The sequence below is a fragment of the Cupressus sempervirens genome, chromosome 3, assembly GCF_028749045.1.
Source record: "Cupressus sempervirens isolate cs-2001-9-10 chromosome 3, ASM2874904v1, whole genome shotgun sequence".
NCBI lineage: Eukaryota > Viridiplantae > Streptophyta > Pinopsida > Cupressales > Cupressaceae > Cupressus > Cupressus sempervirens.
In genome coordinates, this window is record NC_143120.1 from 63,700,801 (window position 1) to 63,726,481 (window position 25,681).

The following is a 25,681-nucleotide window of genomic DNA, read 5'->3' on the forward strand; positions in this document are numbered from 1 at the left end:
TCTGACTGTCATAACCAAAATACATATATATTGACATCAATGACAAACCTAGTCATGAATGTAAGACATAAGCAATCAATCCAAGTGCCAACCACTCAATCATCTCTCCAAATATGTTGACAATCTCTCCCTTTGATACCGCTAACACATCCATGATTCCTTGCATTTGTAATTATGAGTAGTAAGTTGAAGTTTAAGTAGAAGAGGAAGTTGGAAATCGAGCTATATTTTCAGTGCATGAAGCTAAATCTTTAGAAGTGCAAGGGTTGATATCCATTGAATGAATAGCGTAAGTCCCCTAAGCGATTACTAGCAAATCACCTTATTCACTAAGTGAGTATCCACAATACAAGGAAACTTGAAGTCATTTATTTGATTTTATGTTGCAAGCTTAGCATGAGAAATGATCTTATATAAAGAGAGGATTGAGTAGTTGATGTTTCATATCGAAACATTGGGTATTTGATTTTGCATGTTTTAGTTAAGAAAAACTCACATCAACAATAAGAAGCTTCATCATAGATTCTACCCTTTCATATGAATACCTCACTTGAAAAACATATTCGACTCCTGATAGACATCAGTATTCTTCTAGAATCCAATTGTTCTATTTGGGTTTGGACCGTTTCCTTAAACTTGGCTCTTATACCATGTTAAATATTGAGCCAAAATATAAACAAATTTCACAACCAAAATGAAAAACTTAAAACAAAGGACTCAAAAGATTTGCCCTAGGAAAACCCACCTCCCGAGGGAAAAATCCAACCCACAAAAAATAGTACCTCTATTGTGTTCTTCATGGTCAATACAAGAATCTCTCACTTTTGATTGAGGTCATTAGAACTCTTAAAGAAAAGCCGTATACAATAATTGTTGTTAGATTTTGCGCTTGAACATAAATTGAATAATAGGGAAAAAGATATATCAGAATCTCTTAGATCCTTCACATGAAGATCAGACTTTAAATTGCATATATATAATTTCACTTAAACTGAACACACCATTCATAATCTAAACACAAACAATCTCTTATCAGTTCTATATATTCAATAATTTTCAGTTGCTTTATTTTTACCTCACACAAAAGTAACTCTAAACTGGTTTTGATTTCCCGTGAATGCCAAAAGAGCCCACACGGAAGTTCTAGATGCTTGCGTGGAATACTAAACAGCCACTGTTAAAAGCATTGGCTAAGTTATAAGTCCATGACATTGATGCAATGGTAAAACTCATGATTACAAACCATGAACAAATGATGCCAAGTACACAAGGTAATAATGTTGCCAACACATACCTCTGCAATGCCAAGTCACCATATTGCTAGTGGTGGAGATGAATATAAAGCATGAATAATGAGAATGAGAGAACACAAACACAATTAATGACCTAATCAATAAAAGACAAGTTGCACGATGGCTTTGTTGGCATTTACAATGAGAGCAAGAATCTGAAACAGATACAAAAAATATCTCCTACTATTACCATACCATGACACCCTCTTCGCAAAGGAGATATTCGTCCTATGTCTAAACATCTCTCAACATGACAAACATAAGAAGCTGTAACAAAAATGTCAATAACAAAGTCATATCACAAATTTTTTCAACGATGAGCACGATATTCACCATAGCTACTCTTACAGGTTTAAAGAAACAAAAAACTAAGTCAAGGTTTATCTCACATGACATCCACCATGACTAGTCTTAGAGGGTTGATCCACCATAGCTACTCCAGACGGTGGAACAAGGGCTTTTACCTCAAACTTCTTTCGCAAAGAAGAATGCATTAACAAGGGATTGCACCTCAAACTTCTTCCTCATGGAGAACTCATTAACAAGGATTATATGTTGAGCTTCTCCTTCTCAGAGAAGAACTCATTAACAAGGGATCACACCTCGAACTTTTCCCTCTCATCAAAGAGCTTATTAATAAGGGATTGCACCTTGATCTTCTCCCTCACAAAGAAGAAATTAGTAACAAGGGACTGCACCTTGATCTTCGCCCTCACAAAGAAGAAATTAGTAACAAGGGACTGCACCTTGAACATCCTCCTCATAGAAAAGAAATTATTAACAAGAGATTGCACCTTGAATTTCTCCCTCATAGAGAGGAACTCATTAACAAGGGATTTGTAATGCCCCCTTTTTGGGACATTAGAAGATTCAAAGACATTCATATAATATTAAATTTTTTTATGAGAGCGTGAATTAAAAAGGCAATTTAATATTATAAGGTGGGCTAAAGGTGACAAGGAGGGATAAGACGAAAAGCTAGGAGGGGAGTTGACGGGTCACAACTTTGTGGATTTAAAGGAGAGGCTCATTCAGTTAGGATGCTTGTTTTATGATTCAGATTCCAATTTCTCTCTTGTGAGAGTTTTCAAAAAGTTTTAGCTTTCAGCCAGTGTGAGGATGTAGTCCCTCGTGCCAGCAGATAATGGATGCAAACCCATTGTTCGTGGAGACGTCACATCAAGTGTCTCGAGTGTGCTTATAGGTTCTTTTCGTAGTGTTCCAATCTGACTATAACACTATGTTTAAGATTGGACTTTAAATATTGGTTATTGTATTGCTGTTGTATAATGCAATAACTGGTTTTATACTGTTGGTTTGTAACGCATTTTCATATGCTTGAATTCTGAATATTATTAAAAATAAAGAAATGAGCAAATGGTATTAGAGTTGAGTATCCTGCCATCCTGTGAAGTTAAATCAGAGCATATTTACTATATAGATTTCACCATTGTTAGGGAGTTGGAAATTATTTATCAAGAAATTTAATATCAGAAAAAATATTTTGGCGGGTCAAAGTATTGGTTCCAAGATTCAAGAAGATTTTTTTTTTGCAAAAGGCTCAAACTATTAATCTCTGTGAAACGACTTCTAAAATAGAAGCTCTTGGCTTATGAATTGGTTATATTCGTTACTATTAGGGAGTCACTATCGTAACAAGGACTCTCTAGGTGTTGTGAATAAGAAGATACGTGAAGTGATGATCAACAGTTTTGCGTGGAGTTGAGGATTGAAGAAGTCGAATTGTAGAAGCTCGCGGATTACAAAAGTCAATAATAGTTGTCATTCCAAATTGTTGGGCGTTTCTTGGAGTGGAAGACCAATACAGTCCCATTGTGTGTGCAATAAGATTTGCAAAGGTAGCTTTCAAGACGTTGAAGAGAATGTACTGAAGTCGTTACACAGAGGTATCAACGATTGTTAGGATTAAATGATTGATTAAGTCTCAAGATTTCATATCAAGATTATATCATTAGTCGAGAAGGTGTGGGGAGACTGTTCGTCTCCACTGCAAGGGGTTTTGGAGCACTCTTTCTATGCTCGTCTCATCGAACCGCTAAATTGTATGTAGGAGGATTACTCACATTTATCGTGCTGTGTCCCATCAAAATAGAACTGGACATATGAGTGCATACTCAACAGTTGTTTGGGTTGTGAGTTGGAGTTCGGGAATGCAATATACAGATTATCGCACATCATGAGGAAGAAACCGATGCGTTAAAGACAAGTATTTGAACCTATTTTGGTTATCGACGGAGTTGGTAATAGGAGTCTTTCCTTGGTACCATTGTTGGTAAGCTGGAGTGCGGGCGGATGAAGTTCCTTGGTAGCGTTTCACTGGTTGAAGACGTTGTCGATTGTGTAACTCCTGAGTATGTGACTGCCACATGGATTCTCTTGGGATCTATTTCAACCATGTTAGCAATGTGGCTGCTGGAACACTGTCAACTTGCAGAGATTTTATACTGTTTTTTTGCTGGTCAGGATTTTCTATCTGCTCTGAAATATGCTTGGTTGATTTGAAACTGCTATGTTCATGTTGCCAAGTGTATAACAAATGCAGAGACATTTTTGTCTTTGAGCTCTGTTCTTAGCATCAGGTTGGCAACTATTTTTGGACTGTGGCGATTTAGGCTGGTAGAGTATCGTGTGGAGTTCACCAAAATGAAGTCAGTAGCAGCGACGCTAATGATAGGGGCTTTTCATCATATAAGGACATGATAATTCTTTTTGGCTAGGTGCTATGCTTTGATGAAACGACAAAGCAGCATAATTAGTACATTATTGATTTCAAAAACCAAAAATATGTATGCTTGGTAAGATACAGGTGCTGTTTTTGAAAAACGATGATCATGGTTAGAACGTAAAAAACTCTAGAGGCTATACTGAGTCGGAAAGGACAGATATACCTTCCAACGGTTTTAAATCATTGCTTTTGCTTTGTTTGATTGTTCTTCTGAAGATTCTGCGTTTTTATTCTAGCCTGTTGAGGGTTGATGGAAGAAAAAAGGTTGCTTCGGACAGTGATAGAGTGCTATTGAATGGAAACATGTTATTGGACTCCAATAATGGAAGCTTTGCTCTTGGCGTGGCAAGTCGATGTGGGTAGATGTATAGAGTGGTGTTGGATGTTCCCTTAGTATAATGCTTACTCAAAGTGGGGTGCATTTTGGCTTTCAAAAAGGAGTATGTGGATGTTTTTTGAGTGCATATATGCATTTTTGAAGAGTACAGAAAATTGGCAAAGAACATACACAGACAAGAAGGAAGTTGGATGGTAGATATGCATGCAGTGCAAAGTACTTAAGAAATTGTTTTGTTAGTCAGTGGTGAATCTAGACAAACTGGAAGTGTTTATCTATCTTGGTACGATTGAGTGATGGTATATACGAAGAGCAGTTAAATTTACTTTCAAATGACTTGCAGCTCTTCGAAAACCGTGGAGATTAATGAACTTGGAGTTTGACTATCAAGATTATCTTCTATTGAAAGAGTGTGAACGATGCTTACAACTTGGAAGGGTTTGATGCTGGAAGATTGGTAAATATTGCCACTGTCATAAAGTGCAATTTGTGTCTACATTTTCAGGCGTTTAGCACTGCTACATCTAGGTGCCTGGTATTCTATACCTGGGCTTTCATAATTTTAGTAAACCATTCCCTGGCTGGCGACAATAATTGTTGCATCTTGGGTGTCCAACATCTTCAATTTGTTAGAACTGTTACTGCATTTGAGAATGCCAGATTCCTGATTATTGGCATCAAGTTTGCTGTTGGTGTGGTTATACCTCACACCCCTATGTTTTCCAGATTGGGGTTTGAGCTGAATACAGGAGGAAGGCTGCCATCCACCATATGAGGCAACGTTCGTGATCTGATTGGGCTGTGTTCAGTTTTGTGAGCCTGTTGTAAACATTAGAGGGTATGTGCGGGATATTTAGAGCCCTGCTTTGAATAATTGGGGCCCTGCGTTGAGTTTTCTTAATGTCACATTTATGTCTCAAGGCCAGCACAACACTTATTAGGGACTGCAATCATCCAGAACATGTCTGTCATTACTTAAGTCTGCAATGTCATGTTGATACAAAGAAGTGTTATTCTGTATAATCTGAGTCAGATTATATCCACCCCAACTTTTGGATATATTCAGTATTCAAAATCCATGAAGTAATTTCAGGTGACCAGTAAGTGTTGGGATTTCATAAATATTATTGTGTTTACAAGTTGTAGAAATCAGATTACAAAGAATAGAACAGATAACATTGTGGAGTTCATATTTGAGAAAAAATGGAAGCTTTGAAAAGTAGTGTTTTTTCAGAGGAATTGAACAATACTTTCAATGGCCCTCAGTTAAGAAACTTGCAGAAAGAAAAACAATCGGGTCGGCTATACGTACTTGGGTTGCAATTAGAACAAATGAAATTTTCAAATGATGTTCTCTCCAAATTGGAAGAGATAGAAGCCTATTTGACCAATGTAGAGTAGGCAGATAGTAGACTCTTAAATTGGGCGTTACAACCTTCAATGGTGACCTTGGTCCAGCCCAGATTTATGGAGCATCTAGATAAACAGGTTAACCTTGTGGTTGCTTCTTGTCTCAATGAGATCTTGCAAATAACATCTACAATAGCCTACAACGATATGGTGATGAAAAGAGTTTTGCAGCTGATAGTGAAGAACTTGAAGGATTTACAAGTTAAAGGAATCCCTATGAGTCAGGAATAGATTTGCGCAACACATGATGACACTACCACACCCGATCCTGTTTGTGGGAACCATAATAACGAAGAGTAGGCAAAGGAAATTTAGATTAACGCAGGGAAAAATGTAGATAAGATGATTTCAGATGTGGATAAACAGTCCAATATGACACCACAAGATGATGAATTGTATCAACATGATAATAATGAGATGCACGCATTAAAGAACCAATTGAAGGTTAGTGAAGATGTGGTGGTGACATCTTTGACTTTTTTGTTTATTTTAAAAATTTTTTGTGTTAAAAAATTGGGGACAGATGCAAGTCCCCAATGAAGTCCCCCGGAGGGGGACGTCCCTGTCCCTGAAATGCTGGCTTTTTTGGGGGGGACGCGTCACCGGGGATTCACAAATTCTGTCTCAAGGCTGCAAGCAACACTTCCATGTTCATTTCTACAGTCCGCATGACTTTGCATGTAATCTGTCATCATCTTGTTGCTTCTTGATTGGTCCTGGAAGCATTTTTAGAGAAATTAGCAATAACTTAGAATCAAACTATTCATGAAGAGAATATATACAGATTAATGCTAAAACCATACATGATTCACTGTACTCAATATTATAGCATGAATTAAATACATAAAATTCATGATCAATATTCAAATACTTATCTCTGTATTGCCTAAATTTCCTCACAATCCACCAATAGTTCTTTTGCCATCACACAGTTATAGTGCAGGCAAAGAATGAAAAATATGAACACCATTACATCTGCTATCCTGATAGACATGAATGCCAACCATGTAAGCATAGATGAACATGAAAACATCCTCCCTGTCCAGGCAAGAAGCTTCATTCAGAGATTCTACCGTCTCAGCATATTTGACTCATATTAGACATCAAGATTCTTGTAGATTCCAATTGTTCTATTCTGGTTCTGATTGTTTCCATAAACTTTGCTCTGATACCATTTTAAATATTGAACTGGAATATAAACGAGTTTCACAATTGAAATGATAAACTTAAAACAAATGACTCAAAAGACTTATTTAGGGAAAACCCTTCTCCTGAGGGGAAAACACAGCCCACAAAAGGTAGTCCCTTTATTGAACTCTTCAAAGTCAATACAAGAATTTCTCAGTTCTGATTGAGGATGTTAAAACTCTCAAACAAAAGCCTTATTCAAAATTGTTCTCCAATTCTGCACTTGACACATAAAATGAATTATAGAAAACAAGAGATATCGTAGTCTGTTTGATCCTTCACATGAAGATCAGACTTAAAAACATATATATATAATTTCACATGAACTGAACACAATATTTATAATCCAAACACCAGCAATCTCTGATCGGTTCTATACATTCAATAATCTCCAGTTGTGTTATTTTAACCTCATGCAAAAATTAACTCAAAACTGGTTTTGATTTCCCGTGAATGCCAGAAGATCCCGTATGGAAGCTGTAGGGGCTTGTGTGGAATGCCAAATAGCTACTGTTGCAAGCACCGACTAAGTTATAATTCCATGATGGTGATGCAATGGTAAAACTTGTCAATACGAACCATGAACAGACAATGCAAGTATGCAAGGAAATAATGTTGGCAACACATACATCTGCAATGCCAATTCACCATATTGCCAGCAGTGGAGAGGAATTAAAAGCATGAATGATGAGAAGGAGAGAATATGAACACAACTAATGGATCCATCAATAAAAGACAAGTGACATGATGACTTTGCTGGCATTCACGATGAAAGCAGGAAGCTGAAACACTTGCAGATACAGAAAATATCTGGTGCAGCTACCATAGCATTAACACTTTGTATCTTAAATTTTGAGGGAGTCACACATCTACATCAAAAGCATTCCCTTTGCAAGAGTTATACCCCTTCATCAATGCACTCGGACAATAATTTTTAAATCTTAACAAATTAACTCGCTAGTGCTTCTGTTTATTACTATGACCACTTAATTATTAGGTTATGAGGGCTATCCATTAATTGCTGAAAATAATTTGTGAGCAAATTGTTAACAATGGTTGGAATCTTGGTCCGGGCATGACAGTTAGCAATTGCTTTTCTTTAGGTGTAATTTTTTTTGAGATCTATATTGCTCTTACTGATCTTGATTGATGTTGATTCTGCTATAGTCATATGACGATTTTATATTAAAGAATGGAAGGGTTAATTGATGCACCTGACTTAAGAAACTGTGTTACATGATTCTTGTTAGTATAATAACTACCCAACCTTTGTGAACACTAAGATCTTAGATAATACCAGAGTCTAGCAATTTTGTAGTTCTGATGCAGCTGACCTGAGAGATTCCTGGAAATAATTTATGATCTGTATTTTTCATAAAGGTTGGGATCTTGACGGGGGCATGTCAGTCAGCAATTTCACACGACAGTCAGTGATTTCATTTCTTTAGGTGTAAACTCTTTTGAGATCGATATTGCTCTTGCTGATCTTGATTGATATTGATTCTGTTATAGTCTTCTGAGGATTTGTAGTTAAAGGATAGAAGAGTTAATTGATGCACCTGACTTGAGAAACTGTGTTACATGATGCTTGTTTGCATAATAACTACCCAATTGTTGTGAACACTACAATATTTGATAACTCCAGGATTTAGCAAAGCCTTTTTGTAGTTCTGATGCAACCATGCAACTGACGTGATAAAACCTGTTACTTGATGCAGGGTTGTACGTTTACTATTTTTGTCTTTGTATTTATGGTTCTAGGGTTTATAGAACCTTTTTTATTAGTTCTGAAAACTCATTCAGTTTGAGAATTGATTCTTACATGTTTTGCATTTTTTACAGGCATATACTCTGGGGCTGGAAGCTGAAGTAACACAACTCAAAGAAGAGAACAGGGAACTACGAGGAAAGCAGGTATTTCTGCAGGCGAACTTAGTATCCACAAATGAAGCAAAACCAAAAATATTTATGGCTAAGAGTGTTTAATGGGACCTTTTGATTATTGGTTGCTCTTTGTTCTCTATAATAGTATTACCATTGCCTCTATCATAATATTATGTTGTAGTGTTAGTTTTGAAAAAAAATAATAGGCCTTTAGAAACATTGCATCCAATCATTTAATACACTAGGGAGGAGTAGACAAAATTGAAACCAGTGCATGCCTCACACCAAACATGCATTCATTTGGTAAACAAACTGCTTTAAACACTGAAACAGGCACTCTGTCAGTAATGCAACCATCAATTTGCATGATCAAGGTGCTGCTGGAACAGGGAAATTATTATTGACTAATGACCTCAAGATAAAACCTTTTAGAAGTGTTTCCCATAGCAGCAAAAATCTTTTGAGAATCAGCAAACCAAAAAGTATAAGATTTTTGGAAAAATAGGGAGTTAAATGGGAAAAAGATGGATATAATAAAAAGTGTAGACAAAGGGACAAAAGCTACCTGTTTTTGAATTTTACAGGTATGTTTATAGCTTAGAGACAGAAAATGGATAAAATTGAGAGTTTAGCCCATGAATTATTGAACATGGATTTTTGTTTATGTTCATTTCATTGACTACATTGTGTTGTACAAAACATATTTCATACTGCATAAATAATAACTAGATGCTGACATTTAATAAATGTTCAATTATAATCTAGTCTGTACAAATTTAACCCACAAACTAAGTACAAAGTTCTGGAAAACAGCTGTAGCCAATGACTGTTGTTACTACAAAGATAACTACAGTTGAAGGCTTTAGGTTCTTGATGACGAAGTTCCTGGGTCAGAGCGTCTCCTAATTTTGTCTATCACATCATTCCCAACGTTGGCCTCCAGTAAAATAACGTATTCCTAATTTAAATCTTAGGTCTGACAAAAATATCAAGAATATGTTTTGTGGGAATTGTATACAAGGTTATGTTTCATTTTATTTGAATAGGGTCACCCTGTTAATGTTGTAGCTTCAGTTGGATTGATTTAATGATGAGATACATTGTTATGATTGCTAGTGAATCATTCAGATTAGTAATCATTAGACAACTAATGTGTGTGTGTGTGTAAAATGAACAATTGTCTAATAATTATTAATCATAAATAATGAAACAATATGTGTTAATGAATAGACATTTCCCATGAAGGGATATGTCTCTCCTTGTCTCATCCACAATATAAATACAAGAGAGATTGCTGCCATTGGAACACATAGAAATCACAGGTAGTGCTTATTACGATAATAGATAAACGTCTATTATTAGTTAATGGTAATCTATTTGTAATCTATTGTAAATATTAGAATGTTTCTAATATTTATTTAGTTGTTAGCTTTGTTAGTTTTCTTTTAGCTAGAATAGAATGTTTCTATTCTTTGTGCTTGTTTCCTAAGGAAACAACGTTTTATTCTTGTGTATATATAGACCTCTTAGTCTCTGTTAATAATAGACAAATATTTTCCAATTACTTCGTAATATGATATAAAGCTAATACTTCAATTTTTTTCAATAAATTTATAATTTCTCTTGAAATTATTTGTTCAGTTTTTTTCGAAATTATTTCTGAGATTTTCTCTACAACCTGTAGGCTTTTTGTTCTTGAGAAATCGTCTAGGGTTTTGTGTGTTTGTGTTTCAAGCTCGCAATTTGATCTTGGTTCTTCAAATTGCGTCTAGGTTTTTTGAGGAAAATTTGCAAATTGGGACTTTTTTTGGTTGTTTTTCTTCTGCAAAACACGAGCTCCTAGGGTCGTTTTGTCTACTCACACATTTGCAATTCTGGTTAGGCATTTTCTTCTGCAACTCCAATCCGTAACGTGCAACCAACAATCTCTTAAAAAAAGGGTCGTTTTTAACGTTTTTCTGGTACAAACTGTGTCGTGACTCCGCTTAAAAACAATCTTAGCTCGGCTGTTTGCAACCTCATATCGCAATTTTTTGGCCTCCAAAAGTTCATTTTTCTGCAAATCCGAGCTTTCATGGTTGCTACCTAGTTTTTTTTTTTTTTTTGATTATAGATTCTCGGAGGGTTTTTCAAGAGCTCAATTGGGTTATCATCCATTTTTCTAATTGACTTGATTTTCATGCCGCAATTTTTGAGCCAGCGGATCCAGAAATAGACAACATAGTCTTTTTGAGTTTTTCAAGCCCTCTTTTGGGTCATCCTTCAAATTTTTTGGGTGTTTCTTTTTTTGCCTCAAAGAACGTGCCTTCACAGACTTTCATGTCTTTTCATTGAAGAACTTGCCATGCCATCTCTGACAAACATTTTGCTTGAGCACAACTCAAAATTCAATGGTCGAAATTATGGCACTTGGAAGTAGCGGATCATAGAAATCTTTGAATATCGAAATACCGATCAAATTGTTCTAGGGGTTACAAAGCGTCCGATTACTCTTCGTACTGATTAGGATACATGGGATTTGAATTATTGAGAGGTGGTAATGCTTCTCAAATTATTCGTGGTTGATGATCGGCTCTCTTTAGATTCCATCCGACAAGATAGCTGTCGAGATATTGACACATCTCAAAGGTCTTCATGAGACTTCTGACAAAAGCATAGCTTTCCTCTTGAAGAATACTTTGTTTTCCATTATCATGGATGAGCGAATCTCGCTTTATGCTCACCTGAATAAGATTCAAGCAATCCGTGATCAGTTGCTTGCCATCGGTCGCAAGATGGAGGAAGAGGACATTGTGGTTGTCACTCTTCGGAGTTTACCAAAGTCCTATGAGCATTTTATCGAGACTCTCAACATCACGTCTTCTGGTTTTGATTTGAAGTTCACTAATCTTTGCATACTTCTGCTTCAACAAGATCGGTGGAAACATCAACTCAGTAGCAGTTCCAATTCCACTGACATAGAGCAAGCCTTTGTTGCTAAATCCTTTCAGAAGGATAAAGGCAAGTTTTAGCAGTTGTCTCAGTAGAAGTCTTCTACTCCAGCTTCAGACAGCTTCCGAAAGAACATTCAATGCAACTATTGCCACAAGTTTGGGCACATGAAGGTTGAATGTCAGAAATGCTTAGCTGTACAATCTAAGCAATTAGGTTCGTAGCCCAAAGAAAATAGTACAGAGCACATTGAGTAGACAAAATCTGCCTTTTATGCCTTCATGGTTAAAAGATCTGCAGATCATGTGAAGTCGTCTACCTGGTACATTGATTCAGGGGCCTCTCGTCACTTCACTCACTGCAAAGATTGGTTCATTGACTATTAGCCTTATTCAGATTTTGTTATTTTTGGTGGCAGAGAAGAGTGCACCGTTGTTGGCAAAGACAACATTCAGATTCAGTCTGCTAGGAGGAATCTCATTTTTCTCGATGTGTACTACGTTCCAGGGATGGAACTAAATCTACTCTCAATCAATTAATTGTTGCAACGTTCTCCACACTTGGATGTCACCTTTAGTTCGCATCATTGTACCATTAGTGATTGGGCGACTCGATCCATTGTTGAAGTGGGTCTTGACAATCATGCTCTATTCCGACTTATTGATTCTGGTGATTCTCGGGGCTTAGCTATGGCTGCTCGGTGGTCTTCTGTTAGCACACTTTGGCATCAGCGATATGAGCGCTTAAATGTGCATTATCTCTCTCAACTTGCTCGGGATGATGTGACGTTCCTGACCTCCAAAGATTGGTTGGATGCCCCTCAAGACTAGTACCGTATGATATGCAGGATGTACGACAATGACTAGGTTGGAGTCTATACGGCGAGAGAGAGATAGTGGCACCATATAGTGACAACAAACAAGTGATAGCAAGGCCGTATAGTATGCACTATATGACAGTATGGTAGATTGAATGTAAGGGCTGTACAGTATGATGTTTGTAACTTCGTACAGTAGGCTGTATGCAAAGACCGTACGGTATGAGCGTTGCACAGTATGGTAAAGGTGAATGATGCATGGAGGGAAAAATGAAGACCGTACAGTGTAGGGAGAGAAGTTGTCCCACAAATAGTAATTAGGCTATACGGTAGGTAATGTAGCCACGGGAAGATGGACTTCATACTAAATGAAGTGGATGGTGTACAGATAGAGAGGAAATGCTCAGACATGCATGAACTTAGAGATCCAAATTCAATAGCCAAACAAAGAAATGCGATTAAACATGAATAATCCTTCAAATTAATATTTGCCAAAAGATGGTGCTCCGATTTGCGAGATCCAAGCGAAGTATTATAGGCAACGGAATAAGGTGAGGATTAAATCCCACCGAAACCAGTAATAGCCAAATAGGGAAGGTCTTTCACTACTGAAATGACGAACAATAGAGAATCCTAATGAGAATTCGCAATACAAAGAAATAATCCCGAATGCATCCCTAACGATTACCTACAAGCCGTGCTTAAATACCCGTCGGGGAAACCTTTCCTAGGCTGTACAAAGATAACTAATGGCTTCATATACCCACGGAAACAAAACAAAAATGGGTCTGAGATATACTAAATCAATCGGCCCATTAACAATAGTTTGATTTATTAATTTATTTTATGACGGGAACATTACAGTCCTCCCGTCCCAAATTTTGCTTGTCCTCAAGAAAATGCAATGCTAGATGCTATAGAATGTGTGCTCACCCTCCCACGTTGCGTTGTCCAACAACAAGTGTTTGTAGCATACCAAATATTCTTTCACCGTGAGGTTCCACGGGGTCTTTTCACAAACTTTGATGACCTCAGCCAGTTCTAATATGAGCTTCCCTTCTTCATTGAGTGGTGGAAGGCTTGTAGCTATCATGATGTTCTGTCCCATGGCTTTCTTCAGGTAGGAGACATGAAAAATGATATGAATACAGCTCCCCTCTGGAAGTTCCAGCTCATAGGCGACTTCACCGATGCGGCGAACTATATGATAAGGATCATAGAATCGTGGTTTCAGTTTTTCTTTCCCCTTTTCCTTCAACGAGGATTGCCGGTATGGTTGAAGTCTGAGATAGACCAAGTCTCCCACTTCGAAACTTCTCTCGATTTGATATCTGTTGGCATATATTTTTTGGTTATTCTGCGCGTGTTGTATGTTTTCCTTCAAACATCTTAGGATGTCTTGTCCCTCCTGGAGCCAGTGCCTCGCCCTTGATGAGGAAATGTCACTCAAAACTGTGTCGATGAAAGAAAGGGGTTCGTACTTGTATAGCGCTTTGAAAGGTACCATCTCGATGGACATGTGGTAAGTGGTATTGTAACAATAATCCCCTAGGTGCATCCATTTGACCCACGCCTATTGTTGTGCCAAAACGTAGTTCCAAAAGTAGCCTTCAAGTCACTTGTTCACAATCTCCGTTTGTTCGTTTGTCCGAGGGTGGTCACTAGTACTTGGCAAACATTTTGTTCCTGCCATTTGAAACAATTTTGTCTAGAAGATACTAATAAATTGTCCATCCCGATTGCTCACAATGTTTTGGGGTACGAAAAACTTATTTGAAAAACAAATCGGCTACCTGTGCAACCTGAAAATCTGAGGGGATGGTGAAGAAATGTGCTTACCTTGTCAGTCTATCCACCACCACAAAGATACAATCTGTTCCGTTCACTTTGGGAAGTTCAGTAATGAAGTCCATTGAGAGGCTTTCCCACTTCTCTTCTAGAATAGGCAGAGGTTGCAGTAACTTGACGGTTAGAGTATGTTTGGATTTGTTTTGCTAGTAGACCACACACTCTCTTACATACTGTAGTACGTCTCCTTTAAGACCTTTCCATGAAAACTTCTCCTTGAGACGTCTGTAAGTTTTGAGAAAGCCTGGGTAGCTCGCCAAGGGTGAATCGTGTACCTCCTTCAAGATTTTCTGTTTCAGTTTGGATTCCGACATTAAGTATATTAGATTCTTATAGTAAATGATGTCATCCACCATTTTGTATCGATCATCCTGGGTGTGGCCATCCATTAGCTCATAGGCAAATGTGTTTTTGGAATATTCCACCAACAAATGTGCTTTCTAGTCAGTTGAAATCTGGGTCAGTAAGTAGATGGCGAGCTTCTTGGACAAAGCATCTGCAACCACATTATTCTTTCCCTTCACATATTCAATGTCAAAATCAAAAGCCTGAACCTTGCTTACCCATTTTTGTTGCCTTTCATTCAAGTCCCGTTGCTCCAAAAAATATCTCAAGCTATTGTGATCCATATGAACGACAAACTTGGCACCCACCAAATATTGCCGAAACTTGGTCAGTGCATGTACAATGGTCGACATCTCTTTGTCACAAATGAAATATAAGCATTCGGTTTGTGTAAGCTTCCGACTCTTATAGGCTATGCGGTGTCTATCTTGCATTAGTACCGCAACAATGCCTTCTCCGGATGCATCTTACTCCAAAATGAAAGGATGAGTGAAATCAGGTGAGGCGAGTATGGGACAAGTGCTCATTACTTCTTTCAATTTATCAAAAGTGAGTTGCACCTTTTCATTCCACTGGAAGGAGCCCTTTCTTGTCATATCTGTTAATGGTACATTGAGCTGAGAGAATCCCTTTACAAACCTCTAGTAGTAATTGCACAGTCGAAAAAATCCTCGTAACTTAGAGAGTGATTTTGGGGGAGGCGAATCAAGGATAGCCTGAATCTTCTCCTGATGAACCTGTACTCCATATTTACTGACAACGTGCCCCAGGTATAATATTTTTGTCATACCAAATTCACACTTGGATCGCTTGGTGAACAAGGATTGATCCTTCATGACTCTTAAGACTTCATTCAGATGCTTCAAGTGCTCTTCCCATTTCTTGTTATAAATAAGGATATCAAAAAATACCAGTAAGTACTTACGCAATTGTTTGTTGAAGATGCGATTCATGCATGACTGGAATGTAGCGGGTGCTTCATTAATCCGAATGGCATGACTAGGAACTCATAATGCCTGTAGTGACACGAAAGGCCGTCTTCTCCATGTCTTTTTCCCTCATGCGGATCTGATGGTATCCAGAATAGAGATCAGTTTTTGAGAAATAAAATGCACCATATAATTCATCCAACAACTCATTGATCCTCAGAATTGGATATCTATTCTTTATTGTCTTATTATTCAATGCACGGTAATCCTCACACATGCGCATTCTTTCATCCCTTTTAACCAATATCACTGATGACCCAAAAGGGCTAGAACTAGGACAGATCCATCCTTTCTCAAGTAGTTCCTGGATCATTTTTTCGATCTCATCTTTGAATTTCTTGGGATGGCGGTAGGGTGTGGTTATGATCGGCTTGGCGCTTACTTCCAACTCAATAGTATGTTCAAACCCTTAATGGGGAGGTATGGCAGGAGGAATATCTATAAAAATTTCATCATGATCACTCAAGATATTTTGGAGATCATTAATTTGGGGAGGTGTCTGTTGCCCTTCAATGGGGTCTGCTGTGACAAAACAGTACAACCCAAGCAATGTCATCATGTCGAAAAATTGCCTCCGTCCAATTTGTAGAAACTTCCTTTAGTCCTTCATTGACCATTCCGCAGAGAACAACCTTCTTCCCATCGATAACAAAAGTGAAGTCCATTCGTTTGAACCTTTGAGTGTATTCATCAAGCGTCTCCATCCATTGTATGACCAAATTAACCTCGATATCATCTAGGTCCACTATGAATAAATCCTCTATCACCGTGTGATTCACCATTTTGATACTTAGCTGAGGAACAAGGTGTGTGCAGGGCAACATGGTACCTCCAACAACCTTAACTTGGAATCCCATGTGTGACTCAGTAGGCAGACCTCTTCGTTTCACTAGGGATGAGTTTATGAAGTTGAGAGTGGCCCTGCTATGGAGTATCGCCATGACTCTTTGTCCTTGAAGGGTTCCCCGTACACGAAACACCATACACCTCGAGCTCCCGGCTAAGGCGATAGTTCCTCTGCACTGTACTAATGCTGCAATTCTCTTCGTACGATTTAGACTAACCATTTTGGTATCTTCGTGGGAATGGTAGTCTTCGAAGGGTAGATCTTCTTGTTCGTCCTCATCATCGGACACAACTTCAATGTAGTGAATCTTTCCTTTCTAGAGGCATCTGTGCCCAGGTTCCCATAGTCCCTTGCAGTTGAAACATAGTTTCTAAATTCGGAGCTCCTGTTTGGTAGCTTCGTCCAACGACGACTTCCTCAGTGGAGGTTTATTGTTTGTCTTTCGAAAACATCGATGGTTTGGAATTTGAGTAACCTCGAGAGGATGATGCTGATGATGATGTCAGAAATGTCGGTGACCAAAATAGAGTTTCTAAAATTCCGCAATGTATTGGGCAACCGATCTAGTTTGCCTCAGCTGTGCCAAATCTTTGAAATTGAGTTCCTCATCTTTACCATCAAATCAATCTATTAGTCTCTCAGTGAATTCCGTATAGGTATTTATTTGATCACGCCCCACTATGATGGTGCCGTGATGCCACCACTCATGCGTTACTCCCTCCAAGTGTAAGGCCGCAAATTTAATTGCTTCTTTTGGCATGGGATTAAGCTGGAAGTAAGTATTCGCCTTCATTACCCATGCTTGCACAGATATGGATCCATATCTGTCAAATGGTGTAGAAACTTCCTTCAGTCCTTCATTGACCATTCCGCGGAGAACAACCTTCTTCCCATCGACAACAAAAGTGAAGTCCATTTGTTTGAACCTTTGAGTGTATTCATCAAGTGTCTCCATCCATTGTATGCCCAGAATAACCTCTATATCCTCTGTCTACTATGAATAAATCCTTTGTCACCATGTGATTCACCATTGTGATACTTAGCTGAGGAACAAGGTGTGTGTAGGGCAGCATGGTCCCTTTGGCAACCGTAACTTGGAATCCCATGTGACTCAGTAGGTAGACCTCTTCGTTTCACTAGGGATGAGTTTATGAAGTTGAGAGTGGCCCCGCTATCGAGCATCACAATGACTCTTTGTCCTCGAAGGGTTCCCTGTACACAAAACACCGTACACCTCGGGCTCCCAGCTAAGGCGATAGTTCATCTGCACCATACTAATGCTGCAATTCTCTCCGTACGGTTTAACCTAACCATTTTGGTATCTTCATGGGAATGGTTGTCTTCGGAGGGTAGATCTTTCTGTTCATCCTCATCATCGGACACAACTTCAATGTAGTGAATCTTTCCTTTCTAGAGGCATCTGTGCCTAGGTTCCTATAGTCCCTTGCAGTTGAAACATAGTTTCTAAATTCGGAGCTCCTGTCTGGTAGCTTCGTCCAACGACGACTTCCTCGACAGAGGTTTATCTTTGTCTTTCGAAAACACCGGTGGTTTAGAATGTGAGTAACCTCGAGAGGATGATGTCGATGATGATGCCATACTTCGTGCCTTCTTAATGGCCTCCGACAGGGTGGCAGGATTGAACCCTTTTACCCGCAGGATTGAACCCTTTTACCCAACCTTTCAGTGGTTCTATCAGTTCATCTATGAAGAGCACTATCTGTCTTCTTTCAGAAATGTCCGTGACCAAAACAAAGAGTTTTTGAAATTCTGCAATGTACTGGTCAACTGATCCAGTTTGCCTCAGCTGTGCCAAATCTTTGAAATTGAGTTCCTCATCTTTACCATCAAATCGATCTATTAGTCTCTTAGTGAATTCCGTATAGGTATTTATTTGATAATGCCCCAACGTGATGGTGCCATGATGCTACCATTCATGTGCTACTCCCTCCAAGTGCAAGGCCGCAAATTTAATTGCTTCTTCTGGCATGGGATTAAGCTGGAAGTAAGTATCCGCCTTCATTACCCATGCTTGCGCAGATATGGATCCATATCTGTCAAATGGTGACAGATTTACTTTACTCAACTTCCTCCTGAGATCATTGTTAAAATATTCTCTATTTCCGCCTCCCAAATATCTCATACTTAGATTTGCGTAATCTTTGTAGGATATATCTTCCTCCAAATTTGTATTCTTCCAGTCTTCTCTTAGTTGTTCTTGCATTTCTTCAAAGGTCGGCTGCTTCCCTCCATGTGGTGCCTCTATTTGTGGGGGAAAAGACAGAATGGAAGGTTGAGAGTGCTAGATGAGGGTTTGCTTTACCCGACACCGAGTCTGTGTTGTGACCATTTTGTTCATCGGATATTTAATTGTCTGCCAACTTGAGAGTTTCTTCCATGAGTCGTTGAGTATCATTGATCTGTGCCTGATTCCTCACAAGTTCTCTCAGTAGTGCCATACGTTCGGCAATTGTTGGTTTCGGTTCTGCAACCATTCTATCAACAGAATGGGTTCTTCTTCTCTTCCAGCTATAAACTCTCATTCACTGTCCACAGGTTAGCAAGATCAAAGCTTTGATACCACTATGATGTTCTTGACCTCCGGAGACTGGTTGGATGCCCCTGAAGGCCAGTACCATACAGTATGTAGGATGTAAGACAATGACTAGGTTGGAGTCTGTATGGCGGGAGGGAGATGTTGGCACCGTACGGTGACAGTAAATACACAATAGCAAGGCTGTACAATATGCACTATATGGCTGTACGGTAGATTGAATGTAAGGGCCGTATGCTATGATGTCTGTACGGTTGGTTGTATGCAAAGGCTGTACGGTATAGTGAAGGTGAATGATGCACAAAGAGCAAAATGAAGGCCATACGGTGTAGGGAGAGAAGTTGTCCCACAGAGAGCAATTAGGCCATATAGTAGGTAATCTAGCCACGGGAAGATGGACTTCGTACTGAATGAAGTGGATGGTGTACGGATAGAGAGGAAATGCTCAGACATGCAATAAACTTAGAGATTCGAATTCAACAGCCAAACAAGAAAATGAGATCGAACACAAATAATCCTTCAAATTAATATTTGCCAAAAGATGGTGCTTCGATTTGCGAGATCCGAGCGAAGTATTACAGGTGATGGAATAGGGTGAGGGTTGAATCCCAATGTAACCTATAATAACCAAATAGGGAAGGTCTTTCACTTCCGAAATGATGAACAATAGAGAACCCCAATGAGAATTCACAATATAAAGAAATAATCCCGAATGCATCCCTAATGACTACCTACAAGCTGTGCTTAAATACCTGTCGAGGAAACTTTTCCGAGGGTGTACAAAGATAGCTGATGGCTTCACATATCTACGGAAACAAAACAAAAATGGGTCCGAGATATACTAAATCAATCGGCCCATTAATAATAGTTTGGTTTATAATTTATTTTATGACAAGAACATTACAGATGACCTTGTCTTTGGATCGCCAGAGATTCAGACTCAACAACTTGGAGTTTGTGATGCATGCCAGGTTTAGAAGCAACATCGCACAACTATCACTATTGGCGATTCATGACGAGCTTCTCAGGAACTTTAGCTTGTTCATGCCAATATGTGTGGCCCTATGGCCACTCCTATTCTTGAGTCTAGGTATTTTCTGTTGTTTGTTGATGATTTCAGTAGAAAAATGTGGTTGTATTTTCTTAAAAAGAAATCCGATGCATTTCCTGTATTTCAGAAGTTTAACCTTTAGTTGAAAAAGAGTCTGGGAAATCTATTATTACTCTTAGATTAGACAATGGGGGGGGGGGAATTTTGTTCTAATGATTTCTCTAGATTTTTCGATACTCATGGCATCAAACGCCAGTTAACCACACCCCACACACCATAATAGAACATTGTAATTGAATGTCAGAACAAAATAATGACCGAGATGGCTCAATCCATGCTCAAACACGGACATTTTCCGAAGAAGTTTTGGGCAGAAGAAGTCAACACTGTAGTTTAGCTTTTGAACCGGTCACCCATAGTGGCAGTTAGGTAAAACTTTGGAAGAGGCCTGGTTAGGTCACAATCCCAAAATCAGTCACTTTAAGGTTTTTGGCTCTCTTGCTTTTGTTTGGATCTCGGATGTGTCACGCACCAAGGTGGATGCCAAGAGTCAAAAACTCATGCTCGCCGGATACAATAGTCTTCACAAAGACTACCACTTGATCGACATTGAGACATCTCGTCTCATCTATAGTCATGATGTCGTCTTTGATGAGCAATGAGGACCTTTCATGCCTATTTTATCCTGTTCATAATCCAACAGACTAGGCTATGAAGGCTCATGATTTGGGAGTTAGGCTTCCATTAGGTCCACCTAACGGGAGGGCTCTAGTTATACCAGTGATACCTATACAAAGACCTCTAGCTTCTCCTGTAGGATCTTCTCGATTTGTAGATGCTTCACCCGAGTTTGATCTAGATTCTTTTGATGGGGAACCTGATCACCAAGCATCTCCTGATACTAATGTTGGTCATTCTCCTCTCCGGCCTTAGTGTTGGATTAAGACGCTTGCCGATGTTTGTGATGATGAGCTCATTGATGGGAGAACTGCTTGGAAAAAGAGCAAACGTTCAAAGCCTGTTAACTTTGCTCTCATGGCCAACATTCATAGTGTGTTTGAACCTCAAACATATTCCAAGGCTAAAGGAATCCCAGAGTGGGAACAATCTATGACATCTGAACACTAGAGCCTGCTAAAGAATAACACTTGGGTCCTTTTTGATCTTCCACCAGGGAAGATACCCATTGGTTGCAAATGAGTTTATAAAATCAAATACAAATCTGATGGTACTTTGGACAAGTACAAAGCTCGTTTAGTTGCAAAGGGCTTTTCTCAGCGTCAAGGCATTGATTATGAGGAGAGAGTTATTGATGAGTCAAAAATTCATTCCTAACCGTTGAACAAGTGGAAATAAGGTACACGTTACTTATATTCAGCACTTGTTTATTGCCAAAACATATTTTATTCAAAACAAAAAGAATAGCATAAATGTTTTGTGTATTACACACTGAGATAGAGAATTGATATTTAGAAAGTGTAATGAAATGAAAAGGCTGAATGTAAATGTTCTCCCACACAAGCTATGAGAGTAGTTTTCACTACAAAGAATGTTCCTATCCTATGCAAGTGAAAGTACATAAAGAAATGAAATGCCAGAGCATAAGGATCATAAGGAGCCAGTCATTGCTTGGTTATGACTGGCTGGTCGCTTGCTTGTATTCTGGTTCATGCACTGTCTCCTGCTTTTCAAGATCTAGGATCCTGCAATGTAAGGAGAAGAATCTCTAAGCAATGCTAGCTCACCTCCCGTCATATACAAAGGTACTTCATTCTTTTATGTCCGTACTTGCGTAGAACGGATCAAGGAATCAGATTCAAGAGCATTTGTCAATAGTGGTGTTTTCAGTTTTCATGCACTGATAGATGGTTTTATTTCATAGAGATATCTAACTGAGCAAAAGAAAATGAAAGTATCTGGATAAGGCTAAAGTATTTCAGCAAGATGAACACACATTTCAGATTTCATCTTCGAGCATGGAAGCCAAAGAAATAGTGCATTCCAGCATGCCCCAAAAGATTGTTTATTGGCAAGGAGGAATCTGTTATCAAAGTAAATGTTTCGGTAGTCTTCCATGGTGAAAGAATTTTCCAGATGACCCTAACAGGAATTCAAGCCAGTGAGCATATAACAGAGAAGCAGAGTAATGCTGAATACTAAGAAACAATGGATGAATTCAAAAGATAGGAAAATAGTGCAGCTGCTGTATGGGTTAGTAGTCATCAAACTCTAGTAATGTCAACTACCAATTTTACAGAAGTGGAATTGTTGCTCTGTTAAGAAAAGAAAAAGAAAAAAACAAAAAACCACTTCCATTAGAAGGTGGCAATACAGATTTCATGGTATTCTTCTGAGTTTTCACAGCTAGATCTGCAAAATCAATATGATGATCACAAATCATGAGTACGGTCAAATGACAAGCTGGAGAGTATAGAACAATGAAATATACAACTCTATAAGAAATCAGTTCGTTATTTCCAAAAGCCCCAATTGCTTTTCCATAGTGGCGGTTTTCCAACAGATGTTTCAGAATGGAGACAAGAAATCCTGTAAGTCATCTTCAAATGGAAGTAATAAAAGAGCAGACTCCAGAAATCATGACATGGGAAAGGACTCTAAGGTGGCATGTGAAGGTACCCATAATAGCGGCTGTAAACAACCCTAAAAAATTAAAGTGATAGCTACATTTTGAGTCTTCAAAAAACTCCCAAGATTTCTTACTAATGGCGGCTCAATTAGAGAGAAATATATGGAAAAGAGAGAAATATGTTTTATGCCAAGTAACAACAAGAATTTCCAACCAGAATTTATAAGTTATTCATACTTAGAGTTGCAAAATCATTTAACCAGTCACAGTGTTGGCTCAGCAAAAAGATAAAGTCACGACACCAGGAGGGTTTACGGCATCAGCAAAAAGACCAATTCACGACACCAGGAGGGTTTATGGCATCAGCAAACTGGCCTCTAAAGTGGCGTTGAGAATGCCCAGAAATCAGACACGTGAAGCTCCAGCAAAGAGTGAAATAATTTTAGTAAACTCCAGCTCAAAGATCATGTCTGCAAAGAAGAAAATCCCAAGAATGGTATCATATTTCCAGCAAAAAGACCCAGGCGCGGCTATAAAAGTACTCCAGAATGGCATAAAAGATGCAGCAAACTAGGCAGAAAATCGAATATAATGAAGGCTAGAAGTTTCTCCATCATTGGTGGCAAGGGTTTTCTCAAATCCTATTCTTCTTTCTCTCATGTATAGACAAGAATGAAATGAAATAATGTGTTTTGGCTTTACCTTTGCCTTAATCATATTACGTTTAATTTCATAGTGATTTCGGGTCCACTTCTATAAGTTGGAAAATAACATTGTTGTTTCCTTTAAAATGGCAATATATGAATTTTATCATTTAAGTTATATTATCATTTTAATAAATTTGTTGTATGTCTAAAATTGTAATTATTATTATTTAATTGGTGCTTTATGAACCAATTAACTAATAATAAATTTTAAATTCAACAAAATAATGATTAAAAGGTAGCTTATGTCATTATATAGGTGGTATGGTATAATTGCCAAGTGTCCTAGTTGTCATTCTAAGACTTGTAGTCTTAGGGGTGACTTGTGAGCTATTTTAGGAGTGAGTTTTGCAGATCTTGGAGTTTTATGTGACTTGTCAGCATGCGACTATTGTAGAGTAACAGTTTGACATTAATTGGGGGTCTTTTGGAGTGGTTAAAAGGCCTATTTTTAGGGGTTTGATTCTATCCGATCTACACTTCCTATATTTATGAGTATGTTGTTGAGTTTGGAAGTTGATATATACTTCTCATTTTTGAAGGTAAGTGGGGTTCTCCCTTATGCAATTTTTAGTTCTTAATGATTTTCTTGGTCCTTTGAGCAGAATTTCTACATGATTTTGTAATTTCGTTGGTGATATTTGGAAGCTACCTTGGAGAGGATTTTGGCACATTTTTATCATTTTGTTATTTTGCAGAGTTGTTCTAGTATGATTTGATCTAACGGTTTGTGAAAGCTTCATTTTCCTTTCAGTTTTGTCTCACTTTTGTACCTATTCTGTGATAAATGTATGACACAGGTTGCAGGTTGTGTAAAGCAAATGTAGTGTGTTCTCCATCGTGAAAAGTTTCTTTTCCTTTATTGAGCAAATAGCCATTTCAGGCTTTCTACAAAATTTTTATGTGCATGCAGGTGTTAGGGAAGTTTTGTGAATTTGAAAATTGTTTCATGGTTTTCAAGTGTAAAAGCTCTTTGAATATCCTTGATTTGAACTTTAGGTGCGTCGCCATAGGTTTAGTTTTTGTTTTCCTTTATCTTTCTATTTCTTTCCCTCGTAAGTTTTTTCAAGTTTTAAGTGAAGCATCTGATAGGAACCGGCCTAGAACTCGGAGGTTCGATCAAGTCATTAGTCACCCACGCTTTTGATTGATCCCATGTTGCTCCAAAATGCTAAAGTTTCAGGACCTTGGCATTAGGGTGCAAATTTTGGAGTTAACAAAGACCGTTGCTCCTACTGCAAAGATGAGCACCATCAAATTAGTCCTAGCCATGCCAACTAAGTTTGGTTGGAAGGTCCATCAGATGGACGTCAAGAGTGTTTTCCTGAATGGTGATCTGCTATTGGTTTCAAGTTTGTCAGACGGGAACATCAAGTTCTCAGATTAATGAAAGCTCTCTGTGGCTTGAAGCAGGCCCCTTGAGCATGGTACATAAAAATTGATAAGTACCTTAGTGATCAAGGCTTGAAGAGGAGTTCTTTAGACTCAAATTTGTATATTAAGACTATTGACAATGACATCATCCTTCTGGGTATTTATGTGGATGATTTGATCATCATTGGCAGTTCAACATTTTTGATTTAGGGAATCAAACAAAATTTATGCCAGTGTTTTGATATGGCTGACCTTGGGCTCATGCATTATTGCCTACAATCTTTTGGTATTTTCATCTCTCTGTCCAAATATGCCGGGGCTCTGTTAGACAAATTCCTTTTGCAGGATTGCAAGCTTGCATCTACACCCATGGGGAAAGGTCTCAAGTTATCAGCCAAGTCCGATTCTCCTCCCGTTGATGATACTACATACAAGCAACTAGTAGGCAGCCTCATCTACCTCTCTGCTCTAGGCTTGACATTAGCTTCGCAGTTAGCCACATCTCACGCTGTATGACAACGCTTGAGGCTGATCATTGGATGACAACAAAGCGTGTTCTTCGTTATGTAAAGGGCACTTCAGAGTATGGACTTCTTTACTATCAATGTTTTAATCCTAGACTCAATGGGATTACAGATTTAGATTGGGTAGGCTTCGTTGACGATAAAAAGTCAACTTTTGGATATGTGTTCAGTTTGGGATCTGGTGCAATCACATGGACCAATAAGAAGCAGCAAGCAGTTTCTCTCTCCTCTACAGAGGCCGAATACAAAGGGA

At 38.4% G+C, this 25,681-nt stretch overlaps 1 protein-coding gene across 1 annotated transcript in view; it reads left to right on the top strand.

Annotated features, from left to right (window-relative positions):
- The window catches only part of LOC149564794 (uncharacterized), a 57,458-nt gene that overhangs the window by 23,356 nt on the left and 8,421 nt on the right, over positions 1 to 25,681 (top strand). The window contains exon 2 of the mRNA XM_089818378.1: positions 8,816 to 8,887. Coding sequence (XP_089674504.1) covers positions 8,816 to 8,887 — 72 coding nt within the window. The remainder of the gene's footprint in view (positions 1 to 8,815; positions 8,888 to 25,681) is intronic.